We start from the raw sequence: 27,567 nt of genomic DNA on the forward strand, positions 1-27,567 counted from the left end.
CAAACAAGATCACTTCCGTTTCGCACAGGGATGGGTTACGGAATGCCCCAGCGATGCTCCTGTTCCAAATGCTCTGCTTAAGTGCTCTGTTGCTTCCCTATAACTGGGGACTTAGTTTTCATCAATTGTTCAGTCCTCATGTACTTCCTTTCTCACTCACTGTGATATTAATACTTGACATTTCCTTAGAGACACAACTTTATATTTCTATAGTCATTTGGCTTGGTTCCTCAGAAAATTTAAGCTACGGCATTAAGAGATTCTCTGACTCATTTGCCTGCCATCAGTTAGAATTACTACTAACTATGGCTTGTTATCAAAGCAATATTGAAATCATATTTGTTTAGAACAATAAAACAGTACAATTAAGAAATATATAAAATAACATTCATTTCCATCCTGGAAGTGGGCATGTCTCCTGGCATTAAAATACATTTACAATATGTTAAGGATTTGAAGTCTCCTTTTCTTTAAATCATGTGTGATAGCTCTACATTAAAAAGAGAAGAGTGTAATAATATTAAAAGATGTTCTTATGTAAGGTAAATGGAATATTCTAATAGAAATTTAAACAGCAATCATATAAAGTCTAATACTTCATATAGGCAACGACAGATAAGTGTAACTAATAGAAGCACACTTATTGAACACACACAGTTTGTTTTCTGTCACTGGCATATAAAGTCCATTTAACTTAAGTTTACCAGTTTAAATACCAGTAATTAAAATTTTGATAACGTTGGATGCAATCGTCTTAAAGTATATGGAACATGGGTTAATATTTAATATTTAACGATTCAATATATTATTGTTACTGTCAACACCGAGTGTTGGGTACTGAACTTGGCTATAATCCAAGGGATTCCTTTACAACGTGGATGAGGCAGGGGTCAAGAGGGTATCTGCTCTGACACTAAATGGCCACAGACTCCAGGCTTTGTGAGGCCTCAGGACTGATTTCTGTAGATTTTCTGCCATCATGTTAGTATCTCGTGCTTCTGGAATACAGACAGCAGAGCCTCACAGCTAAAAATAAATGTAGCCGTTTCTAACTGGCTATGAGTTGGGTTACTTGATTCACACTTCTTTGGAGGTAAGTGGAAAATATGAGAAAACGGTTCTCGGTAGGAACCCGAAAGGCTCTCTTACGAATACAACGAGCAGGGTGAGGTGCTGGGAAGCCACCGAAGTGGAGGGCGCCTCCCAGAGCTCCGGCGGCAGGAGACCGCCGGCACAGCGCGGAGTCGCGCACACCGAGAGCCCGTCTCACGCTCTCCGCCTCTCCCAGCGCACCAACGCAGACACGAGCCCTGGCTGCCCGAGACATCCTGTCTGCCCCTTCCCCTGTTCGGGGCTCTGCTTCGTGCTCCTCGATGGTACAGCAGCTGGGAGAGGGATGCAAGCCTGGTGACCTGCTTTCTCCGAACCAACCGCAGGGGTGAAAGCTGGGACCAGCAGAGCCCAAGGGTCCCACGCCCGGCCCTTGCCAACGCTCTCCTAGCCAGAGGCATCACTGCACAGTCGGCAGAGACCTCGGTCTACAGGCCTCAAGCTCTCTGCTGTGACAAGTTCTCTCTGCTGTTCACACCACGCTCTGTGGGCGTGACCACGACTCAAATGCAAGCACACTGAGGCAGAAATGTTAAGAAAGTACTTTAACAAATTGGCTCATAAAAAGGTCTTAAGAAGAGTATAGTATCTGAAATTCCCATTTACAAACAATCTAACATGTTTTACAGTTGAGTTTTGCGTTAGTTCCTCCTCCTAGGATGGTGGTTCCTCGAAGTCTGGTGAGAAGGCCCAGGTTCTAGTATCCTCCCTTACCTTTGTTCAGCTGCACGGGCATACTTTCCGATTTCATCAGCCTCTGCTGCTGCTGCTGCAGAGCGTGCCTGGGGGCCTCCGCCAAGGTCCTGGTGGGAGCTGCCGCCGGGGAGGGGGCGCCGGCACCGCCCGCTGCCACGGGGCCGCCTGCACCGCCTGGGGCTGCTGCGGGAGAAATCAGCTTCCTTCCGAAGTTAATCAGGCTGTTCGAGACCTTATTTATATTTAGGGGAGCGCCTTTGGCATTGGTCCTGTAAAAAAAAAAAAAACGTGGAGACACATTATTTAAATTAGAGAACAACTCTGTTCTCTAGTATCAGAGTATCACATGTTCTGTTGATGCAAAGACATAGTTTACATGCTTTGAAAAGGGCCATTTACGAGATCAGGTACACACAGTGAGGTATGGAAACTTAAAAGTGACCACAGAACAGTCCAACTGCAAGACTTTTGAAGATGTGGCTTGTGGAATTTTTTTTTTCACTCCTTTATTCAACAGGCCCTAACGGTGGCGGCGCCGCCACTCTACAGCACAGCTCCCCCTGGAGGGCCCAGGCAGGAAGTGCGTCCGTCACATGCCATGGAAGGAGGCGGTGACGGACGCCTGCGACGCGGGCTCCGAAGGGGCGGTCAGGGCTGGGCGAGCCCGGGTGGCCGCAAAGGGGAGCGAGGGGAGAACAGGTCTCCCCCAAGGCCGCATCTCCCCCGATTCTGCAACAGCAGCGTCTCTGACAGCTGTGCAGCCAGCTCACAGTGCATCATGGGTCGGGCCCCCAGACCCAACCGAGTCTGCCCTCCCCCCGCCGCCCTCCTCCACACCCCCTTCCCGCGACCCTGCGTCCCCTTCCCAAAACACCACATGTTTTGCTGGTCTGCCCGGTGTATGTCCGCCTTCTTCACTCCCCAGTGCAACAAAATGCCATGGAGACAAGGACGCTGGTCTCCATCCCGCCGCTGCCAACACACACCACGCGTTCCGCCTACACTTGTTAAAAGGCAGACGGACCCTTCTCACCCGGCCCGGCCACCGCTCGCCGCCCACAGGCAGGGTCCCCGCGGCTCGGCCCTCTGGAGGCGGCTGCTCCCAGAGCCCCCGTCCCACCTCGTGCTGGCTCCTCTCTGCTGTGTCTTCCATGAGCACACCACCTGCTGCGCGTGCACTCGTGCACACAGGTTTGCAGCCCTTCTCCTCTGAACGCTCATTCCTTCCTGGTCTCGCCCTCCTCACAAAGTGTCTCATGAGCTTTCTGTGCTTCAGTCTGGCCCACTTGGTCTGGCTATGGTCCCTTGCTCTCAGCCCACCCCTGGGGTCACAGTGACTGCGCTGCAGGGCCCAAGGGCCACCCTCACCTCGCCGCTCAGCACTCAGCCCCCCTCCACGCTCCCCTCCGGCTCACACAGGCCTCTCCTGGCGACCGGGGTTTGCCAGTGCCGATGCTCAGCCTGGCAGAGAGAGGACACCAAGTCAACATCTGTTAAAATGAATGATTACTTCCCAAATGAGTCACCGGCTTTAAGTATCTCGGGGCTATTATCTGGAAGACCAGTTAGACTATTTTACTTGTGGGATGTTGTCCATGTCAATATTAGTATGTAATCCAATCATTAATAGAAGCCTATTTTCTCACATTTAGCTTTGTTTTCACAAAAGTAGGAAACTGGAAATCAATTCTGAGAGATCCACTTGTCACGATTTTAGTCACCTTAAATTTTGCCATCATTTCCTTTTCTCAGATCTACCTGGCAGCACATACATGGTAATTCTCCTGCGTTTTATGTGACAGCTGTGTCCGTGCCTTTACTAGCTGCTGTTCAGTCGCTGTGTGGTGTCTGACTCTTTGTGGCCCCTTGACTGCAGCGTGCCAGGCTTCCCTGTCCTCCACTGTCTCCCCGAGTTTGCTCAGACTCATTTCCATTGAGTTCGCAAGGCTACCTAACCATCTCATCCTCTGTCACCACCTTCACCTTCTGCCTTGCCCTCAGTCTTTCCCAGCATCAGGGTCTTGTAGATAGAGCTCTCAGTAGAGCAAAAAACTGTAAAGAACAATATTGCATGGGAACATGGAATGTTACGTCCATGAATCAAGGCAAATTGGAAGTGCTCAAACAGGAGATGGCAAGAGTGAACATCAACATTTGAGGAATTTGTGAACTAAAAGGGACTGGAATGGGGGAATTTAACTCAGATGACCAATATATACTACTGTGGGAAAGAATCCCTTAGAAGAAATGGAGTAGCCATCATAGTCAACAAAGAGGCTGAAATGCAGTACTTGGATGCAATCTCAAAAGTGACAGAATGATCTCTGTTCATTTCCAAGGCCAACCATTCAATATCACAGTAATCCAAGTCTATGCCCTGACCACTAATGCTGGAGAAGCTGAAGTCGAACGGTTCTATGAAGACCTACAAGACCTTTTAGAACTAACATCCAAAAAAGATGTCCTTTTCATTATAGGGGACTGGGATGTAAAAGCAGGAAGTCAAGAGACCTGTGGAGTAAGTTTGGCCTTGGAGTACAGAATGAAGCAGGGCAAGGGCTCATAGAGTTTTGCCAAGAGAATGCACTGGTCATAGCAAACACCCTCTTCCAACAACACAAGAGAAGACTCTACACATGGACATCACCAGATGGTCAATACCAAAATCAGATTGATTATATTCTTTGCAGCCAAAGATGGAGAAGCTCTATACAGTCAGCAAAAGCAAGACTGGGAGCTGTGGCTCAGATCATGAACTCCTTATTGCCAAATTCAGACTTAAACTGAAGAAAGCAGCAAAAATCTCTAGACCATCCTAGTATGACCTAAATCAAATCCCTTATGATTATACAGTGGAAGTGACAAATAGGTTCAAGGGATTAGACCTGATAGACAGATTGCCTGAAGGACTATGGACAGAGGTTCATGACACTGTATAGAAGGCAGGGATCAAGACCATCCCCAAGAAAAAGAAATGCAAAAAGGCAAAATGGTTGTCCGAAGAGGCCTTACAAATAGCTGTGAAAAGAAAAGAAGCTAAAGGCAAAGGAGAAAAGGAAAGATATACCCATCTGAATGCAGAGTTCCAAAGAATAGCAAAGAGAGATAAGAAAGCTTCCTCAGTGATCAATGCAAAGAAATAGAGGAAAACAATAGAATGGGAAAGACTAGAGTTGTCTTCAAGAAAATTAAAGATACCAAGGGAACATTTCATGCAAAGATGGGCACAGTAAAGGACAGAAATGGTACAGCCCTAACAGAAGCAGAAGATATTAAGAAGAGGTGGCAAGAATACACAGAAGAACTATACAAAAAAGATCTTCACGACCCAGATAATCATGACGGTGTGATCACTCACCTAGAGCCAGACATCCTGGAATGTGAAGTCAAGTGGGCCTTAGGAAGCATCACTACAAACAGAGTGAGTGGAGGTGATGGAATTCCAGTTGAGCTATTTCAAATCCTAAAAGACGATGCTGTGAAAGTGTTATACTCAATATGCCAGCAAATATGGAAAACTCAGCAGTGGCCACAGGACTGGAAAAGGTCAGTTTTCATTCCAATCGCAAAGAAAGGCAACGCCAAAGAATGTTTAAACTACCGCACAATTGCAGTCATCTCACACGCTAGCAAAGTAATGCTCAAAATTCTCCAAGCCAGGCTTTAACAGTATGTGAACCATGAACTTCCAGAAGTTCAAGCTGGATTTAGAAAAGCCAGAGGAACCAGAGATTAAATTGACAATATCCGTTGGATCATCAAAAAAGCAAAACAGTTCCAGAAAAACATCTATTTCTGCTTTATTGACTATGCCAAAGCCTTTGACTGTGTAGATCACAACAAACCATGGAAAATTCTTAGAGAGATGGGAATACCAGACCACCTGACCTGCCTCCTGAGAATCTGTATGCAGGTGAAGAAGCAACAGTTAGAACTGGACATGGAACAACAGACTGGTTCCAAATTGGGAAAGGAGTACGCCAAAGCTGTATACTGTCACCCTGCTTATTTAACTTATATGCAGAGTACATCATGAGAAATGCTGGACTGGATGAAGCACAAGCTGGAATCAAGATGATACCACCCTTATGGCAGAAAGCAAAGAACTAAAGAGCCTCCTGATGAAAGTGAAGAAGAGAGTGAAAAAGTTGGCTTAAAACTCAACATTCAGAAAATTAAGATCATGGCATCCGGTCCCATAACTTCATGGCAAATAGATGGGGAAACAATGGAAACAGTGAGAGACTTCATTTTGAGGGGCTCCAAAATCATTGCAGATGGTGAGTGCAGCCATGAAATTAAAAGACTCTTGGTCCTCGGAAGAAAAGCTACGACCAAACTAGACAGCATATAAAAAAGCAGAGACATTACTTTGCCAACAAAGGTCCATCTTATCAAAGCTATGGTTTTTCCAGTAGTCATGTATGGATGTAAGAGTTGGACTATAAAGAAAGCTGAGTGCCAAAGAATTGATGCTTTTGAAGTGTGGTGTTGGAGAAGACTCTAGAGAGCCCCTTGGACTGCAAGGAGATCTGACCAGTCCGTCCTAAAGGAAATCAGTCCTGGGTGTTCACTGGAAGGGCTGATGCTGAAACTGAAACTCCAATAGTTTGTCCACCTGATAGGAAGAATTGAATCATTGGACAAGACTGTGATGCTGGAAAAGATTGAAGGCAGGAGAAGAAGGGAATGACAGAGGATGAGATGGCTGGATGGCATCACCGACTTGATGGACAGGAGTTTGAGTAAGCTCCGGGAGTTGGTGATGGACAGGGAGTTGACTGAGTGACTGAACTGAACTAGATAGATCTCTGAATAGATAAACTAGAAAGAGTTCTAAAACATAACTGATCCAGAGTTCTATAATAAAAATCGAAGAGCTCTATGCTGCTTCTTTCCATAAAGTCTTCTCTAATGATTCTAGCTATTATTACAGGCTAGGTACGGGAGACTTGGAATTCAGCTTTGTATAAAAAGAGCTATTGATTTATAACACAATTAAATGTGAAAAAATCCTTTTCCAAATGGTTTATTTTGCATTATTTCATCTTTAAAGAAATGAGCTATGTAATGTCCTTCCAAAAATTTTTGAAAATAGTGTTTCCTGATTGAGATAATGATAAATAGTGATGACCCACTGCTTGTAATTTTCAGCTGCTTCCTAAGGAAGTAAAGCCTTTCAACTGACAGACATTACAGCTTAGCAACAGGGAAGGCACTCAAACATGTTTATTGAGAAAAGGAATGAGCGACACGTAGAGCACGCATAAATTGCGGACTCAGAAGGCCTTCGCCTCTGGCACGACATTGCACTCAGCGGCCTGTGTGCAGCCCCTTCTCTTCAGTGGTGGAGGAAGAAGAGCTATTACGATATTGAGGTTCCACTGCATTTTCGTTTCGCTTGTCTGCAAGTCGAGATTCATAATTCACAGATATGAAGAAGTTATAATGTTGTTACCCTTTTTTATAAACAAAAATGTACTAGTCGAATTCCCATATTGCCAGTTCTAAAATTTATATGTTGATAAAAGTGCTAAGATGCTGCTAGCGCGTTATCAAGAGACTACGGTTAATGCATCTTCATTACTACTAGTAACCGGGGAACATATAGATCAAGCTCATGCTGGGCCATCTTTCATCTGAATAGCTCTGGAAAGGGGATGAGCCTGTTATCCTTTTTTGTATAGTTTTTGTTTTTAACCAATTTCCCCTCATCCAGTACCCAGAGCTTCTAGAAGAGTATTTTATTTTGAAAACAACTATTGAAGGTGACTCTGTATTTTCAGATAGAAACAATCTTAACCAAGGTACTTCTAGGGCAAGCATGCTGAGCACCTTGTCCACTGTCCATTTGTTTCAGGCATGACAATGTTTATGAGAATGTTAGCTAAGACAGGGCTTAAATATTAGCAACAGCCTTCTTCCCAAGATGTACTAAGCAATCTGCAATAAGCACTGAAGTGAAGTGGAGTGAAGTGAAGTCGTTCAGTAGTGTCCAACTCTTTGTGACCCCATGGACTGTAGCCTACTGCGCTCCTCTGTCCACAGGATTTTCCAGGCAATAATACTGGAATGGGTTGCAATTTCCTTCTCCAGCAATAAGCACTACTGGCTATTAAATCACATGTCCTAAGTGAATGAAAATTAATGCAGCTGTCAAGAGAGCTGATGGACAGTGAGGACTGGACTAGACTGGAATAAAGACGAGACCAGTGTATATAGAGGCTAAGAGGGCTTTGAAGTTACCAAGACAGTGAATATCAAATCTAATGCGTGCCTAGTTCTATGTAATTTCAGTACTGTTGTTCACTACACACTATAATTAAAATAGTACCATGTAAAGGAATAGCTTCAAAGCTGATCCAAGAATTTACTTTTGGCACAAGCTTCTTCAACAGGTTAAATCAGTAGCAACAGAGGCATTTTTGGGAAGATCCACGAATCCTTCAAAACACCTGTACCAGAACCTGGCCTGGCTTCATGGTTGGGCCCCTTTTATTGAGTTTCTGGAACTCTGGAAATGGTGACTCTTGCTGCCTCTTTTTACCAACTCAATCTCTTAGAGCCTGGCTTTGTAACCTGCATTCCATTTACTGAAAGAACTCCTAAGTTCTCCAGTGCCTTTTTACTACCAGGATCATGAGCTTTTCTCATTAACCTTCTAAAAGTTTTCTAAAGCTTTTTTTGTTTTAAAAGTACTGTCTCTGTAAAAAGTCTTCACAACCTTTCCTTCCTGGTATCCACATCTTGACACCACCCTGATTTATTTTCTTCTTACCTAGAGGTTTATTTTTTAAGTCTAACATTAAGTATCACTCCTTTTGTAATAAAATTTTGTTAGATGCTTGCTTATATTTTTGTCAAAAGAGTGAGTTTTAAACTGATTTTTAATTATTTTCATCTACGTCCCCAAAGGTTGAATGCTTGGTTCATCCATCCATTCATTCATTTTTCTTTTTTTCCCAATAAAAGCACTTAAAGCTATATATTTGGATCTGATTAAAGCAACAGCATCATAGATTTTCCTCCAATTTTAAATAGTCTGTTGATTCAATTGTTATTTACATATATTTAAAATTGTAGCTAGTTGGGTTTATTTATTTATTTTTTTTAATTTAATTTTATTTTTAAACTTTACAATATTGGTTTATTTTGTTTATCACTCATTTTGTTCTGTTAAATGAAAACAGAAACAAATACCTGAATAATGGAAATAAGAAAATACTCTGATTTTTTCAAAGGAATTGTGGAAACCAAACTTAAATAAGCTGCTTTATACAAATATTTTTACTAATTACTTGGAAATGGTTAAATTTATTATCTGGTTCACTAAAAACAAGTTGTTCTAAGAAAACTTTATTTCTTAAGATCAATGAAACTAAAAGCTGTTTCTTTGGGAAGACTGAAAAAAATTGATAAACCTTTAGCCAGATTCCTCAAGAAAAAAAGGGAGAGGACTCAGATCAATAAAACTAGAAATGAAAAGGGAGAAGTTACAATTGTTACCGCAGAAATACAAAGGATCATAAGAGACTATTACAAGCACCTGCATACCAATAACGGAGAAGGCAATGGCACCCCACTCCAGTACTCTTGCCTGGAAAATCCCATGGATGGAGGAGCCTGGTGGGCTGCAGTCCATGGGGTTGCTAAGAGTCGGGCACGACTGAGCGACTTCACTTTCACTTTTCACTTTCATGCAATGGAGAAGGAAATGGCAACCCACTCCAGTGTTCTTGCCTGGAGAATCCCAGGGACCGCGGAGCCTGGTGCCATCTATGGGGTCGCACAGAGTCGGACATGACTGAAGCGACTTAGCAGCAGCAGCAGCAGCATACCAATAAAATGGACAACTTGGAAGAAATGGACAAATTCTTAGAAAGGTAAAACCTTTCAAGACTGAACCAGGAAGAAACAGAAAATATGAACAGACCAATCACAAGCAATGAAATTGAAACTGTGATTAAAAATCTTTCAACAAACATAAGTCCCAAACCAGATGGCTTCACAGGTGAATTCTATCAAACATTTAGAGAAAAGCCAACATCATCCTTCTCAAACTCTTCCAAAATTGCAGGGAGAGGAACACTTTCAAGCTCATTCTATGAGGCCACCATCACTGTGATACTAAAACCAGACAAAGATATCAAAAAATAGAAAATTACAGGACGGTATCATTGATGAATATAGGTGCAAAAATCCTCAACAAAATATGAGCACACAGAATCCAACAACACATTAAGAGGACCATACACCATGATCAAATAGGGTGCAAGTATTCTTCAATACACGCAAACCAATCAGCATAGGACACCATGGCAACAGACTGAAGAGTAACAGCCATCTGATCATCTCAATAGATTCAGGAAAAGCTTTTGGCAAAATTAAACACTGATTTATGATAAAAACTCTCCAGAAAGCAGGCATGGAGGGACCCTGCTGCTGCTGCTGCTGCTAAGTCGCTTCAGTCGTGTCCGACTCTGTGGGACCCCAGAGACGGCAGCCCACCAGGCTCCCCTGTCCCTGGGATTCTCCAGGCAAGAACACTGGAGTGGGTTGCCATTTCCTTCTCCGATGCATGAAAGTGAAAAGTGAAAGTGAAGTTGCTCAGTTGTGTCCGACTCTTAGCGACCTCATGGACTGCAGCCTACCAGGCTCCTCTGTTCATGGGATTTTCCAGGAAGAGTACTGGAGTGGGGTGCCATTGCCTTCTCCGATGGGGGGACCCTACCTCAACATAATAAAGGCCATAAACCACAAGCCCACAGCAAACATCCTTCTCAACGGTGACAAACGGCGTTTCCTCTGAGACAACATTGTCCACTCTTGCCATTCTTATTCAGCATAGTTTTGGAAGTCCTTGCCACAGAAATCAGAGAAGAAAAGGAAACAAAAAGAATTCATATTGTAAAAGAAGTAAAACTACCACTGTCTACAGATGACGTGATATGTACGACACAGAGACAACCCTAAACTTGCCACCAGAAAATGACTGGAGTTAAACGACGACTCTGGCAAAGCAGCAGGATGCGAAACCAATGCACAGAAATCTCTTGCAGGCCTATACACTGACAATGAAAGATCTGAAAGACAAATTAAGGAAACAACCCCGTTTACCACTGCAACAGAAGAATGAAACACCTACAAACAAACCTATCTAAGGAGGCAAAAACCTGTACACGGAAAACTGTATGATACTGATGTAAGAAATCGAAGACGACACAAGCAAATGGGGAGAGATACACCGTGTTCGTGGACTGGAAGAATCAACACTGTGGAAGCCAGGATACCATCGAAAGCAATCTACAGATTCAGTGCAATCCCTCTCACATCACCAACAGAAATATCCACAGAATTAGAACAAAAAACTGTATAATTTGTATGGAAATACAAAAGATTTCAAATAGCCAAAGCAATCTTGACAAAGAAAAATGGAGCTGGAGGAATCAGGCTCTGACTTCAGACTATACTACATAAATACAGTAATCAAGACAGTATGGCACTCATACAAAAACAGAAATATAGATCGATGGAACAGGAGAGAAAGTCCAGAGATAAACTCAGACACCCATGTTCACCTAATCTTTGACAAAAGAGGCAGGGATATACAATGAAGAAAAGATAAGTCTCTTCAATAAGTGGTGCTGAGAAAACTGGTCAGCATTACGTAAAAAGTGAAATTAAAACACTCCCTAACATCATACACAAAAACAAACTCAAAATGGATCACAGACCTAAATGTAAGGCCAGACACAACAAACCTCTTAGAGGAAAACACAGGCAGAAGACTATCTGACATTTGTTGTTGTTCAGTCGCTAAGTCTTGTCTGACTCTTTGTGACCCACAGACTGCAGCATGCCAAGCTTCCCTGTCCTTACTATCTCCTGGAGGTTACTCAAACTCATGGCCACTGAGTCAGTAATATCATCCAACAAACTCATATTCTTTTGCCCTCTTCTCTTCCTGATTTAAAATTTTCCCAGAATCAGAGAATTTTTGCATCAGTCAGCTCTTTGCATCAGGTTCAGTTCAGTTCAGTTCAGTTCAGTTCAGTTCAGTCACTCAGTCCTGTCCGACTCTTTCCGACTCCATGAACCACAGCACATCAGGCCTCCCTGTCCATCACCAACTCCTGGAGTCCACCCAAACACATGTCCATTGAATTGGTGATGCCATCCAACCATCTTATCCTCTGTCCTCCCCTTCTCCTCCTGCCCTCAATCTTTCCCAGCATCAGGGTCTTTTCCAAAGAGTCAACTCTTTGCATGAGGTGGTCAAAGTATTGGAGTTTCAGTTTCAGCGTCAGTCCTTCCAATGAACACCCAAGACTGATCTCCTTTAGGATGGACTGGTTGGATCTCCTTGCAGTCCAAGAGACTCTCAAGAGTCTTCTCCAACACCACACTTCAAAAGCATCAATTCTTCGGTGCTCAGCTTTCTTTACAGTCCAACTCTCACATCCACACATGACCACTGGTCATGACTAGACGGACCTTTGTTGACAGAGTAACGTCTCTGCTTTTTAATATGCTGCCTAGGTTAGTCATAACTTTCCTTCCAGGGAGCAAGCATCTTAATTTCATGGCTGCAGTCACTGTCTACAGTGATTTTGGAGCCCCCCAAAATAAAGTCAGCCACTGTTTCCATTGTTTCCCTATCTATTTGCCATGAACTGATGGGACCAGATGCCATGATCTTAGTTTTTTGAATGTAGAGTTTTAAGCCAGCTTTTTCACTCTCCTCTTTCATCTTCATTAAGAGGCTCTTTAGTTCCTCTTCACTTTCTGCCACTAGAGTGGTGTCATCTGCATATCTCAGGTTGTTGGTATTTCTCCCAGCAATCTTGATTCCAGCTTGTGATTCATCCAGCTCAGGATTTCGCATGATGTGCTCTGCATAGAAGTTAAATAAGCAGGGTGACAATATATAGTTTTGTTATACTCCTTTCCCAATTTTGAACCAGTCTGTTGTTCTATGTCCAGTTCTAACTGTTGCTTTCTGACCTGCATACAGGCTTCTCAGAAAGCAGGTAAAGTGGTCTGGTATTTCCATTTCTGTAAGAATTTTCCAGTTTGCTGTGATCCACACAGTCAAAGGGTTTAGCATTGTCAATAAAGCAGAAGTAGATGTTTTTCTGGAATTCCCTTGCTTTTTCTATGATTCAATGGATGTTGGCAATTCCATCTCTGGTTCCTCTGCCTTTTCTAAACCCAGCTGGTACATCTGGAAGTTCTGAAGAATGTCGATCATTACCTTGCCAGCTAACATGTAAAATGAGTGAAACTGTATGGTAGTTTGAACATTCTTTGGCATTGCCCTTCTTTGGGATTGGAATGAAAACTGACCTTTTCCAGTCCTGGGGCCACTGCTGAGTTTTCCAAGTTTGTTGGCATACTCAGTGCAACACTTTCACAACATCATTTTTTAGGATTTGAAATAGCTCAACTGGAGTTCCATCACTTCCACTACCTCTGTTTGTAGTAATGCTTCCTAAGGTCCACTTGACTTCATACTACAGGATGTCTGGTTCTAGGTGAATGACCACACCATCATGGCTATCTGGGTCATTAAGACTTTTTTGGTACAGTTCTTCTGTGTATTGTTGCCCCCTCTTCTCAATATCTTCTGTTTCTGTTAGGTTCTTACTGTTTCTGTACTTTCTTGAGCCCATCTTTGCATGAAATGTTTCCTTGGTATCTCTAATTTTCTTGAAGAAATCTCTAATCTTTCCCATTCTATTATTTTCCTCTAATTCTTTGCATTGTTCATTTAAGAAGCCTTTCATATCTGTCCTTGTTATTGTTTGGAACTTTGCATTCAGTTGGGTATATCTTTCCCTTTCTCCTTTGCCTTTCAAGTTGACATAAATGGCAGCAAAATCTTTTTTGACCCACCTCAAAAAGTAATGAAAAACAAAAATAAACAAATGGGACATAATTAAACTTAAAAAAGCTTTTGAACAGCAAAGGAAATTATAAACAAGACAAGAAGAGAACCCTTAGAATGGAAGAAAATAGATGTAAACAAAGTAACTGACAAAGTCATCTCCAAAATATATAAATAGCTCACGTAGCTCTATATCAAAAGCAAACAACCCAATCAATATACGGGCCAGTGACCCAAACAGACATTTCACCAGAGAAGACACACAGAAGGCCAGCACACACCTGAAAGGGTGCTCACTACCACCAGTCATTAGAAAAGTGAAGATCAAAGCTACAGTGAGGAGCCACCTCATACTGGTCAGAACGGCGGTCGTCAAAAAGTCTACAAACAACAAATGTCAGAGAAGGCGGGAAGAAAAGGGAATTCTACACTGTTGGTGGGAATGCAAATTGGTACAGCCACTATGGAGAACAGTTTGGAGGTTCATCAAAAAACTAACAGAACTACCATATGATCCAGCAATCCCATTGCTGGGCATGTAACCAGAGAATATCATAATTCAAAATGATACATGTACCCCAATTTCACAGCAGCACGATTTAGAACAGCCAGGACACGGGAGCAACCTGAATGTCCATCAACAGATAAAGAAGAGGTGGATACATATGTACAGTGGGATATTACTCAGTCATAAAGAGGACCAAAACTGTGCCATTTGCCCAGACAGACCTACAGTCTGTCATACCGAGTGAAGTAAGTCATAAAGAGAAAACATTGCATAACATGACTTACGTGTGGAATCCAGAAAAGTGATACAGGTGAACTTATTTGCAAAGCAGAAACAGAGCCACAGACATAGAGAACAAGCTTAGGGATACCAGGCGGGGAAGGGGAGGTGGGATGAACCGGGAGACTGGGACTGATACAAATACGCTGAGTGCATGCGTGTGTGCTGGGCTGCTTCTGTTGTGAGCGACTCTTTGCCACCCAATGACTGCAGCCTGCCGGGCTCTTCTGTCCATGGGATTCTCCAGGCAAGAGTACTGGAGTGGGTGTCTTCTGCTCCTCCTGCACTGCAGGCAGAGCCTTTACCCACGGAGACACTTGGGAAGCCCACATACACACTCCTGTGTATAAAACAGATAACGAATAGAGACCGGCTGTGGAGCACAGGAACGCTGCTCAGTGCCCTGTGCTGACCTAACGGAGAGCGGAATCTTAAAAGAGGGGGTACATATAACTGATTCACTTTGTTGTACAGCAGAAACTAACACAATATTGTAAAGCAACTATACTCCAATAAAAATTAATTTAAAAAATAAGACAACTTTATTTCTCGTTTGAAGTGCTGACCTCTATTAGATTTTATCAAGGTGTCAGTGAGTACAATACACACTTAGTTGTACCTGAACAACTGCATCTCGTGTGCACTGCTGAATCTTCTGGCACTCCTCAGACAATTCAGAGACCTGTTCACCAGTGCTTTTTTTAAATTGAAGGTCATGTAATTTGGGAAGAGTCACTTTGCCTGTTGTCTGGGCCTTCACTTCCTCATCTTTAAACCAAGGGGTCTGAGGTGTATGACACTGTGCTGCTTTTGGACAGAAAACCCTCGAGTTTCATGACTTGAAGAAAGAGAACATGTGCTTGTGAATGTGAGACAAAAGCTGCAGAGCCGCCCACTGTATCAGATAAAGCAATCAAAGTTTAAAATACTCTCAACTGGGCAGCATGAGAAATAAGTGAGAGATAAAATTTAATGGAGATTAAAAAAAGCGTATGCACTTAGGTTAAAATGTTTTACAACTGCACACTATACATAGAATAGTGAGGTGTGGATTAACACTAATTCATATTAAAACAAAACAAAAAACAACCAAACTCCCAAGCGTGAATGCTTTGGTCTGGTCCCCAAGGTTGATCTGAGCCTATGCTGATGTTGGAGAAAAATAAAATTCTGGGGCTGCATTAATTCTAGGCAAGTGAACTTCTAGTTTCCAGTCCAGCATGTAAGAATTTTGGAAGTTTCTACTCTGTCCTAACAACAAATAAAAAGTTGAACAAACTGAAAAAAAAAAAAAAAAAAATCAACTTTTTCATAGCTCTTTAAAAGAAGTGAGGTCAAAGGGCAAACTGCTACTCCCAGATTGGAGAGAGTGACAGGTGAATACAGAGCATCATGACCTCCCAGAGCGGAAACCCACAGGAACCAGCGCTGGGACAGGAAGCTGGAACTGCAGCTGAACTGCTAGAGGCTCTGTATGGACAAACCCGGAAGTTACAATCTCCAAGGGGGACCCAGTCACAGGCTCAGTGGCCAACCTAGACTTACGTCAGCTTTACATCCTGGACTTCTGCCAGGCTCTCATGAGAAAGTGTGCTCGGACAGGGGTAGAGGGAAAGGAACTGTCTGAAATACACCAGAGCATGTTGTTCTCAATGGTCTGCCCTCAGGAGAAACACTGAATCAGAGTCTAACCTGCTGGGAATTGTTCAGAGTCTAACTGACCTGGGGGAAGGGAAGTACCTAATCCTAGCCCTCTCCAGCCTTCCTGTCCTACCCTAAGGTGTCATGTGTTAAATTCAGAGCCCAGAGGCCCTGGCTCACTACAGGACTGAGACCTACTCATAGCACAGCATACTAAAAAGCAGAGACATCATTTTGCCGACAAAGGTCCGTCTAGTCAAAGCTACGTTTTTTACAGTAGTCATGTATGGATGTGAGAGCTGGACTATAAAGAAAGCTGAGTGCTAAAGAACTGATGCTTTTGAAGTGTGGTGTTGGAGAAGACTCTTGAGAGTCCCTTGGACTGCGAGGAGATCAAACCAGTCAATCCTAAAGGAAATCAGTCCTGAATATTCATTGGAAGGACTGATGCTGAAGCTGAAACTCCAATACTTTGGCCACTTGATGCGAAGAGCTGACTCACTGGAAAAGACCCTGATGCTGGGAAAGATTGAAGGTGGGAGGAGAAGGGGATGACAGAGGATGACGATGGTTGGATGGCATCACCGACTCAATGGACATGAGTTTGAGTAAGCTCCAGGAGTTGGTGATGGACAGGGAGGCCTGGCATGCTGCAGTCCATGGGGTCGCAAAGAGTCGGACACGACTGAGCGACTGAACTGAATTAACCATAGGAGTACAGAATGCTTCCTCTCTCCTCCACATCTTATCACATTACTAAAGGCCTATTTTTGGAGTTCTTTTACCCAGTACAACATGCTCAAGTATCCAAAATAAATAAAGAAAAGATTCACTCAAAAAGCAAGAAGCAAAAAACCATAGTTCGAAGAGAGAGCAAGCAAAGCATCAGAACCAGACTCAGATATAGCAGGGATACTGGAACGATCAAATGATCAGACTGGAAATTTAAAATAACTATGATTAAAATGTCTCTTTGCGACCCCATGGACTATAGCCTACCAGGTTCTTCCATCCAAGGGATTTTCCAGGCAAGAATAATGGAGTGGGCTGCCATTTCCTTCTTCAGGAGATCTTCCCAACCCAGGGATTGAACCCGGGTCTCCTGCACTGTAGGCAGAAGCTTTACCGTCTGAGCCACCAGGGACGGTGATTAAAATGTTAAGAACTCTAATGAGTAAAGTAGACAGCAGGCAAGAACAAATAGGAAATATAAGCAGACAGGAGGAAATTCTAAAGAAAAAAAAAGAAATGATAGAGATAAAAAATACTGTAACATTAAGAATGTCTTAGATGGGCTTATTATTGATGGACATGGCTGAGGAAAGAATCTCTGAGGTTGAGGACATTTCAATAGAAACTCTCCAAATCGAAAAGCAAATAGAAAAAAGACAGAAAAAGCAGAAGAGAATATCCAAGAACTGGAGGACAACTGTAAATGGTCTAACAGCCACACACTGGGAACAGCAGAAGGAGAAAAAAGAAAGGGAGAGAAGAAGCATTTGAAACAACAATGGCTATGAGTGTTCCCAAAGTAATGTCAGACAACCAACCAAAGATCCAGAAAGCTCAGAGAACATCAAGCAATAGAAATGCCAAAAAAATTATACTTAGTCATATCATTTTTAAACTACAGAAAATCACAGGAAAAAAAAAAAAAAAAAACCTGAAAAAAGCCAGAGGGGGAAAAAACAGCTTACATATAAAGGAACAAAAATAAAAACCACATTCAAATTCTCCTCAGAAACCATGCATGCAGGAGAGAGTGCGGTGAATAAAATGTTTAGAGAAAAAACCAGCGACGTAGAATTCTGTACCCTGTAAAACATCCCTCAAAAGTAAATGTGGTATTTGTATGTATAAATTGCTTCTGATAGTAAACATATTACTATTTGCTGGTAAATGAAGTATATGACTAGGAATAGGTGAGTGTCTGTGCTGTAGGAGGTAACTGGACAAGTATGGCACACAGTTTTGGTGATGCATGAATTTCTGGCAGAATTGAGTTTTGTCTATAAAACGGAGCAGAACAGTAGGGAGACACGCCGATTATGACGGAAGAGGAACGGCTAACGAGGCCGGGGCACAAGTCCACCGACAGAGGAGAGCTGCCGGGAGCAAAAGCAGCGCTTCTGCACGCGGCTTTGAAAACGAGACGAGGTACAAAAGTTACAGAAAGTCACAGGAGACAGAGGGCTATGACCCAGGAAATCCTTCCTAATGATTTAACAGGCTCCACTTAAAATGTAAGCACTCCATTTCTGGAACTGTCTAAGCAGAGCTTAGGAAATCGTGTTCAGACAAGGAGGCTTGCTGGCCGGGGCGAGAGGCAGAGTTCAAGGAGAGCCCCTTCTGCCTCTGTTGACGGCAGGTGCTGGGCTGGGCCAGCCGCCCCCTACATCGCAGTCACTATCCTGCCAAGACGCAAGGCGAGGGCCCTTGTGGGATGGTGACCGGACCCAACTCGAGCTCGGAGGCCTCCCTGGCTGCCCTGCCTCCTGTTTCCACCCTCGGTCTCCATTCTTTTTGCCCTTCCTTCCACCTCTAGGATCACCTTTCCACTGAGACTTTTCTCCCTTCTTTTCCTTTCCTTCCATCAAAATCTCCTTTCTATCATTTTCTCATCTCATTCTACCCACACTTTTTTCCATCAAAAAAAAATATATAACTTAGTTTAAAATTACCTTCTTAAGTGCAAGTTGTTGGAAAAAGTAAATATAAACACATGATTTTGGCTTTAGGATAGAAATGATACTCTCTTTGCATCTCTATAATTTCCTAGCCTGCCGTTGTTGACCTACCCAGGATTATGATTCTTATTTACTTCTTTCATGCTTATTATATACATCTACTTTTTATTTAAATATTTAAAACAGTTTTCATGGTTGAAAAATAATACTTTTCAAGATGATTCTAACATTTGAGCTAACGTTTAGGATGTACTCATAAATTCTCTAAGTTAAAGGTTTCAAATTCTATAAAACAAAGTAGTTTCCAACTTTCTTAATTCTTTACCTTTAATGTTGAGTGTATCAAACTTGCTTCAATGAAGGACATCTATACTTAATTCTAATTTGTTTGCCATATCTTGAGGTTTCTGCTATCTCAGAAAATGAACTCTCTCCATATACCATGAAACTCAAGATTTTATAGGTCTTTATAAAAACTACATGATAAAAATTAGCTTGCTATTACTCATTCCTTAGGAATCTGACTTTCAGGTGAAACATGTTTCCTTTCAGCTGTACAGATGACGATTATTTTGCGTGTGGCATGTAAGTCCTTGTTACTGTGATGGGAAGCAAAAGAAGTGCTTGTCAGGGCCAGAAAAGTTGACCCCGTAAGAGGGTGGACATAAGCTAGACTGTGGGGCTCAGCTAACTGGGTCTGAATATAATTGAGAATATTTAATGTAACAAATAAATTAGCAATTGTGCATAGACCGTGGTTATATAAAAATCATGAGATAACTCCCTAAGACCTATCTGCAGGGATGAAATTCGAGGTTTCTATTCCAGGACAGTCATTTTCAACTAATTTATATTCTGACCCAGTGTCTGAGAGGGATACAAATCTCTCCCGTGAACCATGGCCCACAGGAGTTTCTGGTCTAGGGAAACACAGCAGAACGGAAGAGGATACGATCTTGAGCTGCCACCTGTTGGGGAGCTTTGCCCTGTCTCCTGTCTACCTTCTCTGAGAGTCACTATGTATCTTCACACTTGAAAAAAAATCACATGCAGCTATACTTAAACATATATCAATAATCAACTTTTAAGAGTTCTAAGGAAAAAAGGTACGTTTTAAGAAACTTTCCTTCAAGTTTTAATGAAAGGGAGTCAATAAATATAAACAAATGTATGAAGCCATGTAAAATTCCAAGAAAAAAGTTACATTAAAAAAAAAGTGCAGCCTGGACGTCCCTGGTGGTGCAGTGGATAAGAACATGCCAGCTGATGCAGGGGACAAGGCTTCAGGCGGGTCTGGGAAGATTCCACGTGCTGGGGAGCGCCTAGGCCGTGCGTCACACCACTGAGGCGCGCTCTGGAGTCTGCACGCAGCAACTGCGGCCCGCGCCCAGTGCCTGTGCTCCCCAGCAAGAGCGGCCAGTGCTCCAGAAGCCCTCGTGCCACAGCCAAGAGCAGCCCTGCTCAATGCAACTAGAGGAGGCTCCCAAGGCAACAAGCGTCCAGTGCAGCCAAAACAAAGTGCAGCCCCAGGCAGGGGCAGGCTACACGCAGGAAAACAGACAAAGTACAGCCCCAGGCAGGGGCAGGCTACACGCAGAACAGACAAAGTGCAGTCCTAGGCAGGGGTGGCTACACGCAGGAAAACAGACAAAGTGCAGCCCCAGGCAGGGGCGGCTACACGCAGGAGAACAGACAAAGTGCAGTCCCAGGCAGGGGCGGCTACACGCAGGAGAACAGAGGAGCTTATTTTCTCTCAAATGGAAAACAACCTATAAGACCTGCACTCTTAAAAACTATGCAACAGAATGGAGAGAATGTGAAGACTGAATGAAGAGACAGTCCATGGTCATGGATCTACTAAAGTTTCGGTTCTTTCCAAACTGATCTACAGATTCAATGTAATTCCAATCAAATCCCAATAATTTTTAGAGAAATTGACATGTAGATTCTACAATTTATATGGAAATGCAGAGAACCAAGAATAGCCAAAATAATAAAAAAAAGAAAATCAAGACTTGCTGTGACGCCACATAATGAAGCAAGTGTGGTACTAGCGAAAGCAGAGCGTGCCCAGAAACAGACTTGTATCTTCATGGTCAATGGATTCTCAGCCAGGGACCCAGTTTAATTCAATGAAGAAAGGAGAGGATTTCACATAACTGGTATCCAACCGCTGGATACTTGTATCGAAAAGCATGGACCTCGGTTTTTACCTCTCCCCACACACTCTGATTTGACACGGACCACAGATCTAATACAACTGTTAGCACCACACCAGTTTTGAGAAGAGTACAGAGTACCTCTGGAACTTTCAGGGTTAACTCATCGTGCCTGGGCTCCCCAAAGCCTGCACACTGCAGGACCCGCCCTGCAGGGACAAGTGGGAGGGAACCTCTAGCCCTTGGAATGTCTGTCTGATAACCCTGTCTTTGTAGACCCGGGACCTTGAACCACAGCAAGCAGTGCGCACTAACAATGGGAATCAGGCTAAAAGTCTGTTTCTGTTTCCTCCTGGGCCCTGCCACACGGCCTCCATCTGACCAGGGGCCTAGAGACAGACAGCTAATGTCACCACAGGGCTGCTCCCTGCCTGCACGACTGACCTCCAACAGAACCCCGAGGGGACCAAGTGCTGGGGAACGTCCCGAGGCAGCACTTCCTGCGCGCAGCCCTGCAAGGACCAGGCGGACTTAAGCACTCCACTGAGGGGAAACTCACACCTGGCCCCTCCTGGACTGCGACTTACACTGCTGCCTGCGCATCTGTAAACCAGGCGCCGCTGCCCTCAGGCCGTCACGCCACAGCCTCCCTGCCCGTGAGCGCTGAGGGACTCCACATGGGCACCGCAGGCCCTCAGGCCGTCACGTCACAGCCTCCCTGCCCGTGAGCGCTGAGGGACTCCGTGTGGGCACCGCAGGCCCTCAGGCCGTCACGCCACAGCCTCCCTGCCCGTGAGCGCTGAGGGACTCCGCGTGGGCACCGCAGGCCCTCAGGCCGTCACGCCACAGCCTCCCTGCCCGTGAGCGCTGAGGGACTCCGCGTGGGCACCGCAGGCCCTCAGGCCGTCACGCCACAGCCTCCCTGCCCGTGAGCGCTGAGGGACTCCGCGTGGGCACCGCAGGCCCTCAGGCCGTCATGCCACAGCCTCCCTGCCCGTGAGCGCTGAGGGACTCCGCGTGGGCACCGCAGGCCCTCAGGCCGTCACGCCACAGCCTCCCTGCCCGTGAGCGCTGAGGGACTCCGCGTGGGCACCGCAGGCCCTCAGGCCGTCACGCCACAGCCTCCCTGCCCGTGAGCGCTGAGGGACTCCGCGTGGGCACCGCAGGCCCTCAGGCCGTCATGCCACAGCCTCCCTGCCCGTGAGCGCTGAGGGACTCCGCGTGGGCACCGCAGGCCCTCAGGCCGTCACGCCACAGCCTCCCTGAAGGCCGTCACGCCACAGCCTCCCTGCCCGTGAGCACTGAGGGACTCCGCGTGGGCACCGCAGGCCCTCAGGCCGTCACGCCACAGCCTCCCTGCCCGTGAGCGCTGAGGGGCTCCGCGTGGGCACCGGAGGCCCTCAGGCCGTCACGTCACAGCCTCCCTGCCCGTGAGTGCTGAGGGACTCCGAGTGGGCACCGGAGGCCCCGACCAGCCGCCCGCCGCTGCAGCCGCCGAGTGGAGCACCCGAGGGCCCCAGACAGCGAGGCGCAGGTCCAAGGGGGGACTGCGGCGAGCGCACGCAGAAAGCACTACGCCCCTTCACGTGAGACCCTTGGTTTCCTTTAATTAACAGCCATCTTTCAATGCTGACTACCCAGCCTTCGCTGCACAAACTCCTGTGTAACCTGGCTTCCCACTGCGCCTTTGGGTCAGGCCCTCGGAGCAAGCTGATAGTCCTGTCTTGGACTTGAAGTCCTCAGAAAGTCTGCCAAGTAAAACACGACTCTCAACTTTCTAGGCTGCTCATTTTCAGTCAACAACACAAGCTTTTTTCCTTTCTTGATTTTAATCTGTGTCCTTTTGCCATAATACACTATAAACGTGGGTATAGCAGCTTTTCTGAATTCTGTGAGTCCTTCAAGTGAACCAGTGAAGCCAAGCATGGTCTTCAGGATCCTGAACAAAGGAGACTTAGATGGATCTTAGGAGATTTCATAGATAAGAAAACAAAATGCACCAGCCATAAAGGAAAAAAACTGAAAGAAGAAATGTCACTGAAATGAAAGTTTTCTGCTCATTAAAAGGCATCATTAAGAAAACGAACACGCAAGCTCCACGCTGGGGGATAATATCTGCAGTACATTTATCAGACAAAGGCTCCTACCCAAAACATATACAGAATCCTCACAAATCAAGAATAAAAAAGACAAACAACCCATTAAAGACAGGCAGACAACTGGGACAGTCCAAAAAGGAATCACCAACATGCTATGAAAAGACGCTCAGGAAAATGTAAATTAAAACACAATGAGATACCGTTTCATACCAACTACAATAGACAAAATCAGAAAGACTGACAGTAGCAAATGCTGGTGAATATGAAGAGCAGTTAAAGCTCCCAAATATTGCTGGTGAGCATGGAGAAAGGTATAACTACTTGGTGAAACAGTTCTCAGTTTCTTATAAAGTTAAACATACATCCATCCTATGCATGCTAAGTCGCTTCAGTCGTGTCCAACTCTGTGTGACCCCATGGACTGCAGCCCGCCGAGCTCCTCTGTCCATGGGATTCTCCAGGCAGGAGTACTAGAATGGGTTGCCATTTCCTTCTCCAGGGGATCTTCCCAACCCAGGGATCAAACCCAGGTCTCCCAGAATTGCAGGCAGATTCTTTAGCAACCGAGCCTGAGTAATTTAATTTCTAAGTGTTTATCCAAGGGAAACATAAACATATATCCACCAAAACCAACAATAACAAATGAAAACATCAAAACACTTGTACAAGAACGTTCATAGCAGTCCTGCTCAGAACGCTCCACATCTGGAAATAACCCCCTATCCATCAATAACAGAATAAACAATTTGTGGTACATCATATAGTGGAATACAGCCCAAGAAGAGAAGGAAACTACTGGTATACGTAAAACAATATGCACGAAGTGCAAGCACACTAATCTGAATGAAAAAAAGTGCATACTATGTGTCTCTATTCATGGCAAGACCAAGAAAAGGGGAAACTCTCAAAACAAGGGAGCAGAAATCAAAAGTGGTTGCTTCGGGATGAGGAGTTGGGTATGACCGTAACGGGACCGGGGGGGACTCTAGGTGACAGGAATGTTCACTCCAGATATGCTGTCTTAGATGGCGGTTACAAGACATGGGTCGGGGAGATCCCCTGGAGGGGGAAATGGCAGGCACCCCAGTATTCCTGCCTGAGAATCCCATGGACAGAGGCGCCCGGCAGGCTACAGTCCACACAGTCGCAGAGGGCTGGACACAACTGAGCCTGCATGCAGAGGGGTAGTGTACACAGCTATCCAAACTCATCAGACTGAACACTTAGGATCTGTGTCTTATGTACAAATTATACTTACATTTTTTAAGAAAGGAGAAAGATTTATTTACTCTGCCCGAAAAAGGAGATAGTGTTACCAATTTACCTAAATTGGTTAGGAATTAACAACTCTCTTTGATACAAGAGAAAGAGCATTTCAGACATAGAAGTGTTTATAACACAAACTCCTATTTGAGCATAAAAATATCACAAAATTACATTTATATAGAAATCAGTGTCCTTTGAAATTCTGATTAGCCAATTAACTACTAATGGACTATAACCATGGACTTCTTGGCTTCATGACTCGGGAAATATTATTAGCATATTATTTCTTTACCATATTTTAGCAATAAAATACTTCAGAGTAAATATAATAAAGCCTCATTTAAAAATTCTTGTGGACCATATAATATGGAAATTAGCTAGAAGAATTTTATAATGCCTTTTAGGTATTCAAAGCAGTATTTATTTATTCAGTCATTAAACTACTGAGTACTAGACACAGTGCCAGGCACCGTGCTGGGCCCTGGGAATACGAGGGCTCCGTCCCCGACATCAGCGTGGCTATTCTATACATGAAACCAGAAAGTGCTCACTCATTTCACCCACGTTGGAACACGCTCTCCACGCCAGGTAACGAGGAGACAACAGGGACACAGGCAGAGGCGGCCCCTGCCCTTGCAAGTCGGATTCGAGTATAAGAAGACTGTTGGAAGAAGGTCGAGCTTTCTGGGAGGACGTGCTTAGTAGGCCAGGCCTTGAGAAGAAGACTCCTAAATTAAAAGACGCTTACTCCTTGGAAGGAAAGTTATGACCAACCTAGATAGCATCTTGAGACATTACTTTGCCAACAAAGATCCGTCTGTCTAGTCAAGGCTATGGTTTTTCCAGTGGTCATGTATGGATGTGAGAATTGGACTGTGAAGAAGGCTGAGCGCCGAAGAATTGATGTTTCTGAACTGTGGTGTTGGAGAAGACTCTTCAGAGTCCCTTGGACTGCAAGGAGATCCAACCAGTCCATTCTGAAGGAGATCAGCCCTGGGACTTCTTTGGAAGGAATGATGCTAAAGCTGAAACTCCAGTACTTTGGCCACCTCATGCGAAGAGTTGACTCAATGGAAAAGACTCTGATGCTGGGAGGGACTGGGGGCAGGAGGAGAAGGGGACGACAGAGGATGAGATGGCTGGATGGCATCACTGACTCGATGGACGTGAGTCTGAGTGCACTCTGGGAGTTGGTGATGGACAGGGAGGCCTGGCGTGCTGCGATTCATGGGGTCGCAAAGAGTCGGACGCAACTAAGCGACTGAACTGAACTGAACTGAAGCAGAGGCAGACTCTGATTCTGAGAAGAGATGGAGAATCACTGGGCACCAGGCATTCTTGGGGTAAAAATGGACAGGACACTGCCGCGCCCTCGTCACCTGGAGCCCAGTGGCGGAAGGTGGGGAACGTCTGCAGAGCCCAGCAGAGGCTCCCTTACTGGAAAGCGTTTGTCTGCAGAGCCTGGCTTCCTGCTGGATCCCATGCAGGCATCCAGACAGGGGGCCTTTTGGGAAGGGCCTACATCCCGATCTCTAACTCGGGCATCTTTCATTACTGACGCCAATTAGGTTGTTGCAGCTGTGACACAGGGCAGAGGAGAGCTGGGGGTGTCAGCACGGAGGATGCTCTTGCTGGTCTGGAACCCAGCTTGGCTTCTTCCATCTCTACCAAGGCCTCACTCAATCAACTTAAGTAAATTAGAAGACCTCCAGTCGTGGAGCTGCGTAAAAAGGGCCACTGGATAAAGAGGCACGTGGCTTGAGGCCCTGCTGCCAGCTCAGGTGTGGATGTTTCAGCACCTCTGCAAGAGCAGAGAAACTACACACTTTAAGAAACTGTGTGTGGCACTTTCAAAACAGAAAATCTGTGAGTGTTCTGGAATGTAGAAGGTGTGTGATTTTACTCTTACTCTAAGAGATTGCAATAGTTAAAAACTATGAAATTCTGTTCCATGAATACTCAATTGGGCACTTCAGAAGTCACAAATTCCTAAATAAATCAGATGGGTCTTTCTGAAGACTGGTCACAATTTAGATGTGCTTATTTTTTATTTATAGAAGTAATTTATGGTTATTTAAGGACAAAATTGGAGCAGGATTTGAGTGTTAATTTGTTGTTCTGAGCTCAAAAGTTGAATGAATAAGGAAATGTCAATTCCCATTTTTAAAAAGAAATGTGCAGCTAAGTAAAATCAGAGCACAGTGAATGCTACCCACACACGTAATGGAAAATCTATCACGAAAATACCTAGGCACTTGCTGTTAAAGACTTAATTACAGCAATCCATGGTAAGGCAGAGAAGAGAAATCAGGCTTCTTGATTTCTAGAGATATTCTTATCCATGAAATCACATGTCATCTTGCATCCTCATCTCTCATTTGGATAAGCAGCACAAACAGAAGTCCACTGCCGTGGACTGCGTCCAGACGTGGCACGGATTAGCTCCCTGCCCTCCAGGTACCTGTCTGCCCTTGCCTGTCCTCCACTCACGCATCACTGCCGGGGGTTCCCCCATGAAGATCGCCTTCACTCTGGATCAGCCCCACAGCCTGTCTTGCTGCTCAGTGACAGCCCCGATGCAGGAACTCTTTAATAGCCTCTAAACAGCTAAGAAACTAGTTGTAAGGCTACGGTTTAAAGGTCCAGCCTGGTAAAAACATCTTGGGCATTAAATAGCTAAAGGGGTCTTTGCCAAGGGTTTCACAATAGTTTTCACAATAGGTTTCACAATAGCTACAATAGTTTTTTCATCCTAGATAAAGTAATGGTACAATAAACCAACTTCTAAAGAATGTGGTAGTTATAAGGGTTACATATAGACTTGGGAGTATTCTGTAGCAAGATGATCAAGTTTCTTTCAACTTACATTCCCTAAACCAGTGACTACGGGTATCCATGCTCCTTCTGGGTTGGTCACTCATTCACTCACTCATTCAAGTCACCTTATTGAGGCATTTCAGACCTACAGTGGCTGTGTCTTCTTAATGTGCACAGCTTGGCGTGTTTAGAGGTAAGCATGCATCTGCAAAGCCATCACCACAATCTATGACATAAACGTACCCCCACCCCTTAACGTTTCCTCCTACCCTCTATATTTATTATGGCTATTTTACTTTTTGTGATAAGAACACTTAAAATAAGATTTACTCTCTTAGCAAATCTTAGGTACATAACAGTATCATTAACTATGGGCCTAGACTGTACAGTAGGTGTCTAGGACTTACTCATCTCTGCC

General features: G+C 44.5%; 1 protein-coding gene across 6 annotated transcripts in view; it reads right to left on the reverse strand.

The window, feature by feature from the left end:
- The window catches only part of TBC1D5 (TBC1 domain family member 5), a 591,406-nt gene that overhangs the window by 71,569 nt on the left and 492,270 nt on the right, over positions 1-27,567 (reverse strand). For all 6 annotated transcript variants that reach the window (XM_027549609.1, XM_027549590.1, XM_027549600.1 and 3 more), the window contains one exon: positions 1,825-2,075. In XM_027549609.1, coding sequence (XP_027405410.1) covers positions 1,825-2,075 — 251 coding nt within the window. The remainder of the gene's footprint in view (positions 1-1,824; positions 2,076-27,567) is intronic.

Source organism: Bos indicus x Bos taurus, chromosome 1 (assembly GCF_003369695.1).
Source record: "Bos indicus x Bos taurus breed Angus x Brahman F1 hybrid chromosome 1, Bos_hybrid_MaternalHap_v2.0, whole genome shotgun sequence".
NCBI lineage: Eukaryota > Metazoa > Chordata > Mammalia > Artiodactyla > Bovidae > Bos > Bos indicus x Bos taurus.